The following is a 15,340-nucleotide window of genomic DNA, read 5'->3' on the forward strand; positions in this document are numbered from 1 at the left end:
GTCTGGTTTTGTTTTTTGTCATCTTCTGGTCGTGGAGTAGGAGTCACTGGGGGTGTGGGGGGGGGAGGTAGTTGTGAATGTCCTGCATTGTGCAGGTGGTTGGACTAGATGACCCTGGTGGTCCCTTCCAACTCTAGGATTCTATGATTCTATGTTTGGGAATGCTCCCTTACATTCAAAACTTCCCTGCCAGCAGAAAACCAGCAGATGAAGCAAAGAGACGAGTAGAGCCTATCTTCCTGCGCTGCTTGATTTCTACTTGCACGGAGCTTGATTTGGAACGCGAAGGAAGCTTCAGAGCTGAAACCTGATGCCCGCAGTCTGAAGCGGTGCAGTCTATTCTACCACCTCGCTTTTCTGTTCCCTTGCTCTCCTGAGTGAATCAGGTGAACATGTGCTACGGTGTAAGGTGCCGTCAAGTCACAGCTGACTTATGGCGAGCAAGAGGCCTCCAAAGCAAATGAGAGCCGAGGTGGTGTGCCACTGCCTTCTTCTGCAGTGTCTTCCGTATTGGTGTCCCTTCCAAGTACTGACCCTGCTTAGCTTCCGAAACCTGGCTACACCATACCGCCTTCCCTCCCGCGCCACAGTTGATGTGTGCATCCATTATCTCTCAGTGGGAATCACTGCACAGCTTAGAATTTTGCTCTTACTCCCCTGCCTATTAGATCCGTGGCTTCCAACCTTTGGCTTCATCAGAACTCTTCTGATCACACCAGCAGACAAAAGGTCCTGAAAGAAGACGGTTTGCACTGATGCGACACCTCACATGAACACATGAAGCCGCCTTATACTGAATCAGACCCTTGGTCCATCAAAGTCACTATTATCTACTCACACCAGCAGCAGCTCTCCGGGGTCTCAGGCAGAGTTCTTTCACATCACCTAATTGCCTAGTCCCTTTAACTGGAGACGCCAGGGATTGAACCTGGGCCCTTCTGCATGCCAAGTAGGTGCTCTACCACTGAGCCACAGCCCCTCCCTTCAATGCACAGGTGCAAGAAACCTGGGGGTGCCATTGAGAGGGGGCTCTCAGTTCCCACAGGATGCGCCCCAGGTTTTCCCGCAGCGCACCAGGGGGTTGTGAGGTGGACATTCAGAGATTCCTCTTCAGACAGTCAGTGTGAAAAGCCTTGGCTAAAGGCAGACAACTTGAAAAAGTCGCACTAGATCATGATGCCTTTCTGTCGGCAGTCGTCACATGCAAAAGCGGCAACACCCAGGGCTGAAAGAAAATAATATTTCTGAGTCTCTGCTTTTATTCAGTTTTGTGCCAGAAGCCTGAACAACGTACTAGTAGCTGGAGTGGTATTTATTTTAACATAGTTTAGGTTGGGCTGGATGCCTTACTGGATTCGAGAGAGACGAGCGTGGTTTCAAGTCCGGTAACACCTTATGGACCAACAGGATTTCCAGGGTATGAGCTCTCGAAAGTCAAAGCTCAATGAAGGGACCTTTGACTTTCAAAAGCTTGTGTGTGTAAAGTGCCGTCAAGTCACAGCCGACTTATGGCGACCCCTTTTGGGGTTTTCATGGCAAGAGACTAACAGAGGTGGTTTGCCAGGGCCTTCCTCTGCACAGCAACCCTGGTGTTCCTTGGTGGTCTCACATCCAAATACTAACCAGGGCCGACCCGGCTTAGCTTCTGAGATCTGACGAGATCAGGCTAGCCCCTTACAGCCCTAGGAATCTTGTTGGTTTGTAAGATGCCACTGGACTCGAACTTGACTTTTGGCAAATGTGCTGCCAATCTAACACCAAAAGAGGAAAGGGTGTCACAGTTCACATGGAGGGTCTTGGATCCAGGTTTTTCACATCACCTATTACCTATGTTACCTTAGAGAGCCATTATGGTGTAGTGGTTAAGAACAGTGAACTCTAATCTGAAGAACCGGGTTCGATTCTCAGCTCCTCCACATGAAGCCTGCTGGGTGACCTTGGCCTAGTCACAGTTCTCTCAGAACTCTCTCAGCCTCACCTACTTCACAAGGTGTCTGTTGTGGGGAGAGGAAAGGAAGGCGATTGTAAGCCACTTTGAGGCTCCTTTTCTTCTTCTTCTTCCTCCTCCTCCTGATTCTTGGGGTGCATCAACAGAGGCATAACATCCAAATTGCAAGATGTCATAGTTCCGCTGTACACTGCATTGGTCAGGTCACACCTGGAGTATTGTGTGCAGTTCTGGAGGCCTCACTTCAAGAAGGATGTGGACAGAATGGAGCAGGTGCAGAGGAGAGTGATGAGGATGATCAGGGGCCTGGAGACCAAGTCCTATGAGGAAAGGCTGAGGGAGTTGGGAATGTGCAGTCTGGAGAAGAGGAGGTTGAGGGGGGGACATGATTGCTCTCTTTCAGTGTTTGAAGGACTGTCACTTAGAGAAGGGCAGGGAGCTGTTCCTGTTGGCAGCAGACAATAGGACTCACAATAACGAGTTTAAATTGCAAGCAGAGAGGTACTGGCTGGATATTAGGGAAAATAATATTACAACTGATCTCCTGCCGATAGAGATCAGTTCACTTGGAGGAAATGGCCGCTTTGCCAACTGGACTCTATGGCATTAAGAACATAAGAAAAGCCCTGCTGGATCAGACCAAGGTCCATCAAGTCCAGCAGTCTGTTCACACAGTGGCCAACTGGGTGCCTCTAGGAAGCCCCCAAACAAGACAACTGCAGCAGTATTGTCCTGCCTGTGTTCCACAGCACCTGATATAATGGGCCTGCTCCTCTGATCCTGGAGAGAACAGGTATGCATCATGACTAGTATCTATTTTAACTAGTAGCCATGAATAGCCCTCTCCTCCATGAACATGTCCACTCTCCTTTAAAGCCTTCCAAGTTGGCAGCCATCACCACATTTTGGGGTAGGGAGTTCCACAATTTAACTATGCATTGAAGTCCCTCCCCTCCCCAAACCCCGCCCTCCTCAGGATCCGCCCCCAAAACCTCCCACCGGTGGTGAAGAGGGACCTGGTAACCCTAGGCCTTCCTGTGACGCAAAGCAGCTTTGAAACGTCTTGTCCCCAGACTGAGACGCCTCTCCTTTCTAACGCATCTGGATGCATCTGCTGAGTTTGCTGCCTTGGGGCATTATGGTTTTCTTTAAGACGAGTCAGACATTCAGCTTGGCAGGTGGAAACACTTCCTTTCTTTGAGTATTAAGCAAGTTCATCTCAACAGCGTCCCCCCCCCCCGCTCTTCTCCACTTGCCTGCCCTTGAGGTCACTGGGGAGGAGCGTGTATGCAGGGCAGGGGTGGAGAGGGGAGGGAAGAGAGCATTCCCTTCAGGGGGCCAAGTCTTGGCGTTTTTCCATTTTAAACCATTCCTCTTCTCTCTTGGGGAAGAGCTCGTCCGCAGCTTATTTTCCACAGTTCTTCTGAGGAACGAAAGCAGAGGGGTCTTTTTTGCGCACGTTGATTCTGCAAAACTGACCTTCGGTAGGAATCGGACCTTGAAAACTGATAAGCGCAGCGACCCAACAGGTCAAAATGGAACCGGCTATCCACATGCAAGGACAGTCTGCCTTTTTCAAACTCTATCAGGCCACCTGCCGATGTGAAAATGACGTCGTGTTGAAAGGCATACAGCTACTCCACCCCTCCCATGACAAATGCACGTTATTATTATGAATTATGCAACATAGTGAACATAAGAACATGAGCAAGGCCATGCTGGATCAGACCAAGGTCTATCAAGTCCAGCAGTCTGTTCAAACAGTGGCCAACCGGGTGCCTCTAGGAAGCCCACAAACAAGATGACTGCAGCAGCATTCTCCTGCCTGTGTTCCAGAGCACCTCATATAATGGGCATGCTCCTCTGATCCTGGAGAGAATAGGTATGCATCATGACTAGTGTCCATTTTGACTAGTAGCTATGGATAGCCCCATCCTCCATAAGAACATAAGAAAATCCTTGCTGGATCAGACCCAGGCCCATCAAATCCAGCAGTCTGTTCCCACAGTGGCCAACCAGGTGCCCACAAACAAGACGACTGCAGCAGCATTGTCCTGCCCATTTTCCACAGCACCTACCGGTAATACAATAGGCAAGGAAACAGCCATGCATAAATGGCCCTTTTGATCTTAGAATCAGAATCATAGAGTTGGGAGGTTCCATAGAGGCCATCTAGTCCAACCCCCTGCTTAATGCAGGATCAGCCTAGAGCAGTGGTTCTCAACCAGGGGGTCGGGACCCCCAAGGGGGTCACGAAGTGTTTTCTGGGGGGTCGCCGCCACTGTCCTGGGACAGCCCCCCCGGGCTGTCCAGGACTAACCCAGATGCCCTGTAACCCTGATCCGTCTGCAGAGAGGTGAGGAACTGGCCGACCGACAGCCAGAAGGAGCCGGGCTGCAGAGATGTGGCGGCATGCCACCGCACACCAGCTGTAGCCCCGCTGCCCAGCTGAGAGGCGGGCTGGCCAGCCCTGGGCGCGGTCGCAGCTGCACTGGGCGGATGATGCGGCAGGATGTGTGGGAGGCCAAGGAAGCTCCCCTGGCTCGGCCAGTTCAGGTCTCAGAGGAGAAGAGGGCGGTCCCCCTTGAGGCCGCTACAGCCACGTTGTTTTTACTTTTAGCCATGCTTGGGTGGGGCAGGAGCTTCAGCCTGGAATCCAAGTGTGCATGTCTGTAGTGTGGCTTCGCTTTTCTGCCCTGAGTCATCAGTTCCGCTCTGGCAAGGCCAAGGGGGAGAGAGTCGAAGTGCATGCGCAGTTCGGGATTTCCCCCTCGAGCGCACAGGTTCGGTGAGGCGCAGAAGGAGCAGTGACTGGCGGAGGGGAGAAAAAGGCACGAAAAGTCCGAGCGGGATAAGCGGCCCTCGGCTCTTTCCTGGCCCTTTGCTCTCGTGAGGTGATTAAACGGAACTCCGCTTTGAGGGATAACTGCAGTTCTGTGCACGAGCAGTGTCCCAGTCACAAGAGAGGGGGTTTCCTCGCGAGAGCCCCGGCCTGCTTGGAAGAGTTTTTGGGGAGAGAGAGGAGGACAAGGAACGCAGTGCATGCTCAGAGGCATTCTTTCCTCTGTGCCAGGAAAGGTTGCTGCGCCACACAGTCACAGCCGCTGCGCAACAGGTGGTAGTACCGTTTGCTTGTTTGTTTTAAACTTTAAAATTTTAAGTAATTATATATATGGATACCCTGGACTGCCCCCCCCAAAAAAGTGTTTTCTTTATCCTATTGAAAATGTCATTTATGCAAATTTATGCAAATGTGACGAGGGTCGCAGGTTACTTGGCAATTGTAAAAGGGGGTCGCGACTCGAAAAAGGTTGAGAACCACTGGCCTAGAGCATCCCTGACAAGTGCTTGTCCAGCCTCTGCTTAAAGTCTACCAGTGAGGGGGAGTTCGCCACCTCCCTAGGTAGCCGATTCCACTTTTGAACAACTCTTATGGTAAAAACTGTTTTCCTAATATCCAGCTAGTAGAGCCCCTTGGCGCAGAGTGGTAAGCTGCAGTACTGCAGTCCAAGCTCTGCTCACGACCTGAGTTCGATCCCAACGGAAGTTGGTTTCAGGTAGCCGGTTCAAGGTAAACTCAGCCTTAGAATCATAGAATCATGGAATTGGAAGGGACCACCAGCGTCATCTAGTCCAACCCTCTGCACAATGCAGGAATTTCACAGCTACCTCCCCCACACACAGCCAGTGACCCCTACTCCATGCCCAGAAGATGGCCAAGATGCCCTCCCTCTCAGGAACTGCCTAAGTTCATAGAATCAGCATTGCTGACTGATGGCCATCTAGTCTCTGCTTAAAAACCTCCAAGGAAGGTTAAAATGAGTCAGTAAAATGAGTATCCAGCTTGCTGGGGGTAAAGTGTAGATGACTGGGGAAGGCGATGGCAAACCACCCCATAAACAAAGTCTGCCTAGTAAACGTCAGGATGTGACGTCACCCCATGGGACAGAAATGACCTGGGGCTTGCACAGGGGACCTTTACCTTTCAAAATATCCAGCCAGTACCTTTCAGCCTGCAATTCAAACCCATTATTGCAATTCCTATCCTCTGTTGCCAACAGGAACAGCTCCCTGCCCACCTCTAAGCAACAGCCGTTCGAATACTTAAAGAAAGCAATTTAACTGGAAATGCCAGGGATTGAACCTGGGACCTTCTGCATGAAAAGCAGAGGCTCTTCAATTGAGCCACAGGCCCCTCCATCACTTTTCAAAGACCCCCCTACCCTCAAAGAATTTCAAGCTTTTAAAGTTTGCACACCAAACAAGCAATCTTTTTCACCTAATCTTGCCAGCTTTTGATTTATGACCTCATTCCATTTTGAAATCTCCTCATGCGCTCCTGACCGTGAACCCTTAGCCGTACCTGAGTTCTCGTCGGACTGGTTGAAGCCGCAGATCTGGCAAATGCTCCTGACCCACTTGTTCATGTCCTCCTCTGTTTCGGCCACCAGGTAGAAGGTCCTCTCACTGGTCTTGATGTCGAAGACGTAACTGTCCTGCAGTTCCTTCTTGTTGAAGGTGAGGCCTGCGTCCACCTGCTCGCAGAAGTTGAGGTTGATCACCCGGAGGGGCTTCTTGGAATGGTCATTCTTGTAATACTCCAGCACGTCCGGGTCCCCGCTCATGCGGCCACTGCGGAGGATAAACCAGCGCTTCTTCCATGCCTGGTGAAGGAACAGAAAGGACTGTCATTGGAGGTGAGAACATGACGAACATCGGCCAACGGCTAATTCAGATGTGTCCATGCTACCTGGCTAGAACAGTGGCAGGTATGGAGCGCATGAACATCTGAAGCTGCCTTATGCTGAATTAAACTATTGGATCCAGGAAGGGAAGGAAACCCAGTTGTATTTCTTCCTTTAGGCTGCATTTCATACATACAACAAAAAATACAGCAAAACAGGCTAACAATCAGGTAAGAGCAATAAGTGCAAATTGAATATATTCTCAGATAAGTACTGTTAACAATAAGAGTCCCGTGGCACAGAGTGGTAAGCTGCAGTACTGTAGTCAAAAGCTCTGCTCATGACCTGAGTTTCAGGTAGCCGGCTCAAGGTTGACTCAGCCTTCCATCCTTCCAAGGTCAGTCAAATGAGTACCCAGCTTGGTGGGGGTAAAGGGAAAATGACTGGGGAAGGCACTGGCAAACCACCCCGTAAACAAAGTCTGCCTAGTAAACGTCAGGATGTGACGTCACCCCATGGATCAGGAATGACCCAGTGCTTGCACAGGGGACCTTTACCTTTTACTGTTAACAATAATTACTATGATACAATACAACACTCTCACAATCTTGAATACATCAAACAATGTTGCCATAACTTGAATAACAACAGGACATCACGTAAGTCCTAATTATAAGTAACTTTTTTTACTTTGGTCATGAAAGCTTAGTCAACCTTCCATAGTTGTTAAATACACAATCTCTTGCTTAACAAGTTAAGTCCATCCTTCTTTCTCTTCCTTTTTAACAGGCGTCCGGTATTTCTACCTGTTTCGAGGATTCTTCTTCAAGAAACACGATGGACCTCATATAGAAACAGACCGCATTCTTGCTGGTTCTTATGAAAAGACAGAACTCATATGTTCTCTTTCTCCCCTTGTGCGGCTTTGCATTTCATACCTGACTGCAAACCAGAATTCGCCAGCAGTTTGTCGACATCTGGCCCAAACCCAGCTCCTTTGCTATGCTTGTGTGCTTCCGTCACCCGAACAGATTGAGTGAACGCTTTCCCAGTTCAATCAAGTTCTCTAATTTTCCAGAGCTGATCTATTATTTGTTTATTTTACAGAATTTATATCCTGCCTTTTCTGCCCTTACCAGGGCCAGCAACGTGGCTAACAAATTAAAACATACATAATAAAATGACCGTTAAGGATGCCACTAAAAAAAAATTAAAAGGAGAGCTAAAATATGTACAAAGACATACAGGCAACTACTAAAACATTGGGTCAGGAAGAGGTGATCCCTGAGTATTGCTTACTCAGACTGGCAGCAGCTCTCCATGGTCCTAAGCAGAGGTTTTTCACATCATCTCCCACCTGATCAATTTAATTGGAGATGCCGGGGATTGAACCTGGGACCTTCTGCATGCAAAGCAGGTGCTCTACCACTGAACCACAGTCCCTCCCTAGCCCCTACTATTAAGGATCACATGGGAGTATTGCTAACAGTACTTGTGCTGGGATTTGACCATGTGGGCTTCAGTTGCCAGAAACCACAACACAGGGGTCCCCAATCTTTTTGAGCATGTGGGCACCTTGGAAGTTCTGACCCAGGGTGGTGGGCGCAACCAAGGGTTGCCAACCTCCAGGTACTAGCTGGGGATCTCCTGCTATTACAACAGATCTCCACCCGATAGAGATCAGTTCATCTGGAGAAAACGGCCCCTTTGACAATGGGACTCTATGGCATTGAAGTCCCTCCCCAAACCCCACCCTCCTCAGGCTCTGCTCCAAAAACCTCCCAGCAATGGTGAAGAGGGAACTGGCAACCCTAGCGCAACCACAAAATGGCAGCTTTGAGAGGCGAAGCCAAGCACAAAATGGCCATTGCATGACGTACACACACACAAACACACACAGGAAGCCCAAATGCAGGGGGAAATGCATTTTTTTTTAATGGACCAGAAAAGAAGAGAGAGAATAAAATAAAGACTATGGTGGCTGCTTGTGGTGAACCGATGTTATTTTAATCTGCACAGCCAATCTGATCCCCAATACTAATCAAAAACTTTCTAAAAACACTTGGCAGGCACCAGGTACCACATTGGGGACCCCTGCCGTAACACATTGTTTTCTCCCCCCCCCCCCATAGGTTTTATGTGGCTTGGCTGTGGCCGAGGAAGGGTGGGAGAGAAATCTAATATACTAAATAAATAATGTTAGGTTGAGAGCTTCCCTTATCGCTCCTTGTCTTTCTTACCTCTCCAAATCTCTCTGATGACTATAACTGATTAAACTTCCCGTCTGATAATGATGGGAAGGTTACTCTTGCTATCATTAACTATATCTCAGCGGCTCTAAGAATTTATTCCAGCACGTTTTTAACAAGGAACATAAGAACGGCCCTGCTGGATCAGACCAAGGCCCATCAAGTCCAGCGGTCTTTTCACACAATGGCCAACCAGGTGCCTCCAGGAAGCCCACAAGCAAGACGACTGAGGCAGCATTGTCCTGACTGTGTTCCACAGCACCTAAGATAATAGGTATGCATCATGACTAGTATCCATTTTGACTAGTAGCCATGCATAGCCCTCTCCTCCATGAACATGTCCACTCTGCTCTTAAAGCCTTCCAAGTTGGTGGCCATCACCACATAAGAACAAAAGAAAAACGTCCGGTCTGATAATGATGGGAAGGTTACTCTCGCTATCATTAAATATATCTCAGCGGCTCTAAGAATTCCAGCACGTTTTTAACAAGGAACATAACAAAGGCCCTGCTGGATCAGACCAAGGCCCATCAAGTCCAGAAGTCTGTTCACACAGTGGCCAACCGGGTGCCTCTAGGAAGCCCACAAACAAGATGACTGCAGCAACATTGTCCTGCCTGTGTTCCACGGCTCCTAATATATTAGGCATGCTTTTCGATCCTGGGGAGAATAAGTGTGCATCATGACTAGTAGCCTAGTAGCCATGGATAGCCCCATCCTCCATAAGAACATAAGGAAAGCCCTGCTGGATCAGACCAAGGCCCATCAAGTCCAGCGGTCTGTTCACACAGTGGCCAACTGGGTGCCTCCAGGAAGCCCACAAACAAGATGACTGCAGCAGCATTATCCTGCCCGTGTTCTACAGCACCCAATATAATAGGCATGCTCCTCTGATCCTGGAGAGAATAGGTATGCATCATGACTAGTATCAATTCTGACTAGTAGCCATGGGTAGCCCCATCCTCCATGAACATGTCCACTCCCCTCTTCAAGCCTTCCAAATTGACAGTTGTCACCACATCCTGGGGCAGGGAGTTCCACTATTTAACTATGCGTTGTGTGAAGAAATGCTTCCTTTTCTCTGTTTTGATAATGGTGTGGGCGACCAGCAGATATCTGGCCCCTTGGGCCCCAATCCACAGAGAGGTTCTCCTGAGCCAACCCCGCTGAAATGGAACAGAAGCTGCAGAAGGGGAGGGGTGTGCGCTAATTATTATGTGAGGAGACGTTTTAAGTTGGATTTTCTGCCTCAGGCAGCCCAACGTCTCGGGCTGCCATGCGCTGGAGACGGAAGAGACCTTGAACGGACAAGGAGTGTGATTTATGAGCCTTGTCAGGAGGCTCAGAGCCAAGGTGACAAACGGCTGAGAAAACGGGGGCTTTTGCCAGTACGCATTCTGAGGAAACATTTAGTTTTTTCCCCCTCCTTGCAGAGAATTGGAGCTGTGCCGAATCTGAACGGAAAGAAAATGCAGACTTTTGTGCCAAGTACGCCCTTTAGCAAGTGTGTTCCTTGCTCCACTAAGTTCAGCGCTATCTGTCCTGATTGGCAGTGATTCTCTGGGGTCCTGGGCAGAGAGAGGTCTTTTCATAGAATCATAGAGTTGGAAGGGACCACCAGGGTCATCTTGTCCAACCCCCTGCACAATGCAGGAAATTCACAACTAACTCCACCCCCCACTCACCCAGTGACCCCTACTCCATGCCCAAAAGATGTCCAAGATGCTCTCCCTCTCATCATCTGCTTAAGAATCAGCATTGCTGACAGATGGCCATCTAGCCATCCAGGGAAGGAGAGCCCACCACCTCCAGAGGAAGCCTGTTCCGCTGAGGAACCGCTCTCTTAGAAAGTTATTCCTAATGTCTAGATGGAAACTCTTTTGATTTAATTTCAACCCGTTGGTTCTGGTCCAACCTTCTGGGGCAACAGAAAACAATTTGGCACTATCCTCTATATGACAGCCTTGCAAGTACTTGAAGTACAACACCCCACTGCCAGAAACCCATTATAGTTGTCTTACGGAGACCCCGTAGGGCAGTGGTTCCCAACCTTTTTTTGACCAGGGACCACTAGGACTTTTTTGTTCGGTGCAGGGACCCCAAGGTTCAAAATAAAAATTCAGAGAATTTGAAAATAAACTTTAATCATAGCTGTTAGTTAAACATTAAACTTAGAATAATATTTGAATATATATTTTTATAATAGAGAACTTTTAATTGAAAATATTAATTTATTATGGGTTTATAACTTTGTTTCGCGGACCTTAATTTAGTTCTCGCGGACCCCTGGGGGTCCATGGACCCCCGGTTGGGAACCAGTGGTCTAGATGGAAACTCTTTTGATTTAATTTCAACCCCGTTGGTTCTGGTCCAACCTTCTGGGGCAACAGAAAACAACTTGGCACCCTCCTCTATATGACAGCCTTGCAAGTACTTGAAGTACAACACCCCGCTGCCAGAAACCCATTATAGTTGACTTATGGAGACCCCGTAGGGTTTTCAAGGCATGAGAGGAGCAGAGGTGGTTAGCCATTGCCTGTCTCTGGATAATGACCCTGGACGTCCTTGCTGGTCTCCTATCCAAATATTAACCAGGGCTGACCCTGCTTAGCTTCTGGGATCTGATGAGATTGGGCTAGCCTGGGCCATCCAGGACAGGGAGAAAAATAATTCAGTGTTGTCAGGCAGCCAACAATACAACAGAGTATTGTTTACTTTGTTTACTTGGTCAAAGGCCTTCTCCAATGCCTGCTGCTGAATGGTCTTCTACTGGGCCACGATCCTGCCTCACTTTACCAACCCTAAATTGAGGCCTTGGCCTGGTCAACGTGTTAGCACGTTGATGTCACTTCCGGAAGTGACGTCACCATGTTGGCGTCTCCCATGTCATCGGCAACCTGATGACATCACTTCCTGAAGTGACGTCAAAGCGCAGGTGGTTTCTAGGCTGAGGCCTCAATTTACAGCCGGTAAGCCCCCCTACCTAGAGAGGAGGGTGCCGAGCTGTTTTCTGTTGCCCCAGAAGATCGGACCAGAACCAACGGGTTGAAATTAAATCAAAAGAGTTTCCGTCTAAACGTTAGGAAGAACTTTCTAACAGGTACAGCGGTTTCTCAATGAAACAGGCTTCCTCGGGAGGAGGAAAGTGCTCCTTCTCTGGAGTCTTTTAAGCAGAGGCTAGACGGCCATCTGCCAGCAATGCTGATTCTGTGACCTTAGGCAGATGATGAGAGGGAGGCCATCTTGGCCATCTTCTGGGCATGGAGTAGGGGTCACTGGGGGGGTAGTTTGGAATTTCCTGCATTGTTCAGGGGGTTGGACTAGATGACCCTGGTGGTCCCTTCCAACTCTACGATTCTATGTCTTTCCGAAAAGCAGCAAAAACATACAGCAGTTGGGGAACTCCACCGTCCACCTGAGGGTCCCAACCCATAAGCCGAAGACCACTGGCTTAGGAAGTGCCAGACCCCAAAGTGTCGACACAAGATCCTGGTGCCGTTTGCGGACGCTTTAGCAGCCTCTCCCCTTCTCTTCACAGGACAATTTTACAAGTCCTCTCGCACGCGGAGCTTCCTGCTCCCCCACCCGAACGACATTTTCCTCTCCTGGGCAAACATCTGTTTTGTGTGTAGGAAAGAGCGCTCGCTTCGAGGGCTGTTTCTCAGATCATGCGTCGCGGTGCCAAGAAGGCCGCGCATGTATTTGTCTAATCTGTATCGGCCCAGCTGCCAGAGGCAGACAGCGGGGAGCAGAGCGAGGGTTTTAAAAGTGCGAAACCAGCGTCAGCCTTTAATCATAGGTTGTCAAGGGAGCGCTGATACGATCCTGCGGCCCTCGCAACACAGCTGTCCTGGCTGGGACCGGACAACGGCTCCCTCCTCACGCAACATTACCAGATTGTAGCGAGCATGTTTTGGCCGATAAAAGGTGGTTTTGACGCTCCGTCACCCTCCCCGACTCCCAAGTTGCTGCTTTTTCTGTGGCTACTCCCATTTTACGGAACCGGTTCCCCAAGGAGATGCGGGGAGTGCCGTCCTTGGACAACGTTAGGAGGCATTGTAAAGCTATTTTACTTGCTAGAACTTTAACCGACAGTAGGTTGCAGGAGCTTTATTACATTTTCATAGATTGTATTAGGCTGTATTTGGTTGGGGTGTGTGTGTTTGACTCTTTCATTATATATTAAGAACATAAGAACATAAGAAAGGCCCTTCTGGATCAGACCAAGGCCCATCAGGTCCAGCAGTCTGTTCACACCGTGGCCAACCAGGTGCCTCCAGGAAGCCCACAAGCAAGATGACTGCAGCAGCACCATCCTGCCTGTGTTCCACCGCACCTCATATAACAGGCATGCTCCTCTGATACTGGAGAGAATAGGGATGCATCATGATCGGTATTCATCTTGACTAGAAGCCATGAATAGCCTTCTCCTCCATGAACATGTCCACTCCTCTCTTAAAGCCTTCCAAGTTGGCAGCCATCGCCACATCCTGGGGCAGGGAGTTCCACAATTTAACTCTGCGTTGTGTGAAGAAATGCTTCCTTTTCTCTGTTTTGAATCTCTCACCCTCCAGCTTCAGTAGATGACCCCACATTCTAGTATTATGAGAGACGGAGAAAAGCTTCTCCCTTTCTACCCTCTCTATACCATGCGTAATTTATCATGTCTCCCCTTAACCACATTCTTTCCAAGCTAAACAGCCTTAGCGTTTTAACCGCTCCTCATAGGGCAGTTGCTCTAGCCCCCTGATTATTTTGGTTGCTCTTTTCTGCTCCTTCTTCCATTAAAGTCTCTCATTACTACTTTATAACCTTTGAATGCTATTGTAAGCTACCTGGACCCATGGGAAAAGGGAGATATAAATGTTTTAATGAATTAGTTTAACTTGCCTTTCAGGATCATACCAAGAGTCCATCTAGTATGCTGCTCCTAATCTGGTGAACCAGGTTGGTTTCCCCACTGCTCCACATGAAGCCACCTGGGTGACCTTGGGCTAGTCACAGTTCTCTTCGAGCTCTCTTAGCCTCACCTACCTCACAAGGTGTCCGTTGTGGGGAGAGGAAGGGAAGGAGATTGTAAACTGGTTTGATTCTCCTTAAAAGGTAGAGAAAGTTGACATAAAAAAACCAGCTCTTCTTCTTCTTCTCTTTGTCAATCCATGACATCTCCCTTTATGTTGTCTACTGGAGATTGTCAATTCAGGGTAGGCACCGGCAGGTCTTGGGTCTCCAGAATAACCAAGGAGCCTTGCGGGATCAGACCAGCGGTTCGCCTCATCCAGCATCCTGTTTCGCACGGGGGTCAACTAGCTGCCCCGCTGGGCCAACAAAGAAGTCACACAGGGCGAGTCCTTCTCCTGATGCCGCCTCCTAGCGCTGGTATTCAGAGGCCCTGGGGGATTCTCCACTAGCTTGCAGCATCCCTCCTTGAAGATAATTCACAGTGGGTAGCCGTGTTAGTCTGTCTGCAGTAGTAGAAAAGGGCAAGAGTCCAGTAGCACCTTAAAGACTAACAAAAATATTTTCTGGTAGGGTTATGAGCTTTCGTGAGCCACAGCTCACTTCTTCAGATACCTGAAGAAGTGAGCTGTGGCTCACGAAAGCTCATACCCTACCAGAAAATATTTTTGTTAGTCTTTAAGGTGCTACTGGACTCTTGCCCTTTTCTACAACATCCCTCCTGACGCCAAGAACCCCCCTGCTATGGTGCTTCCTCGGTCATTTCCTCCCACACAAGCTGAAACACAGGCAAAACACGCCGAAGAAGTCTTCTGCCGCGCCCCGTATGAGCAGCAGAGGAGGTTCTGCCAGCGTTTGCCCCCGTCATTCCTCAGGAAAACAGGATTTGGAAGGAGAGCTGTCTCAAGGGAAAGACAGAAGCGTTGCCCCCCACGGTGGGCACTGTTCTCTGCCGCTACAGAGGGCTAGGCATCGATCTAATGGTCTTAAGTTATGGGAGGACAGGCTTGGGTTGAAGAAGAAGAGAAAGAAAAAGAAGCTGCCTTATACTGAATCTGACCTTTTGGTCCATGATGGTCAGCATTGCCTCCTCAGACTAGAAGCAGCTCTCCAGGGGCTCAGGCTCAGGTCTTTCACATCATCTACTGCCTGGTTATTTAACTGGAGATGCCTGGGATTGAACCTGGGACTTTCTGCATGCAAAGTAGATGCTCTACCACTGAGCCACGGCCCTCTCCTGTGAGGTAGGTTAGCCTGTCTAACTGCACCTCTTGTTTAAAAGGCTTAGGTGATAGGTGACGTGGAAGACCTTGCCTTGAGACTCTGGAAGAAGAAGAGTTGGTTTTTATATGCCGACTTTCTCTACCACTTTAGGGAGAATCAAACCGGCTTACAATCACCTTCCCTTCCCCTCCCCACAACAGACACCCTGTGAGGGAGGTGGGGCTGAGAGAGTGTGACTAGCCCAAGGTCACCCAGCTGGCTTCATGTGCAGGAGT

At 49.2% G+C, this 15,340-nt stretch overlaps 1 protein-coding gene across 1 annotated transcript in view; it reads right to left on the reverse strand.

Moving 5' to 3' along the window:
- GAB2 (GRB2 associated binding protein 2) overlaps positions 1 to 15,340 on the reverse strand; it is a 142,645-nt gene that overhangs the window by 53,362 nt on the left and 73,943 nt on the right. Inside the window, exon 2 of the mRNA XM_056858732.1 lies at positions 6,312 to 6,612. Within this exon, the coding sequence (XP_056714710.1) occupies positions 6,312 to 6,573 (262 nt within the window). The 5' untranslated portion in view covers positions 6,574 to 6,612. The remainder of the gene's footprint in view (positions 1 to 6,311; positions 6,613 to 15,340) is intronic.

Source organism: Euleptes europaea, chromosome 12 (genome assembly GCF_029931775.1).
Source record: "Euleptes europaea isolate rEulEur1 chromosome 12, rEulEur1.hap1, whole genome shotgun sequence".
Lineage (NCBI taxonomy): Eukaryota > Metazoa > Chordata > Lepidosauria > Squamata > Sphaerodactylidae > Euleptes > Euleptes europaea.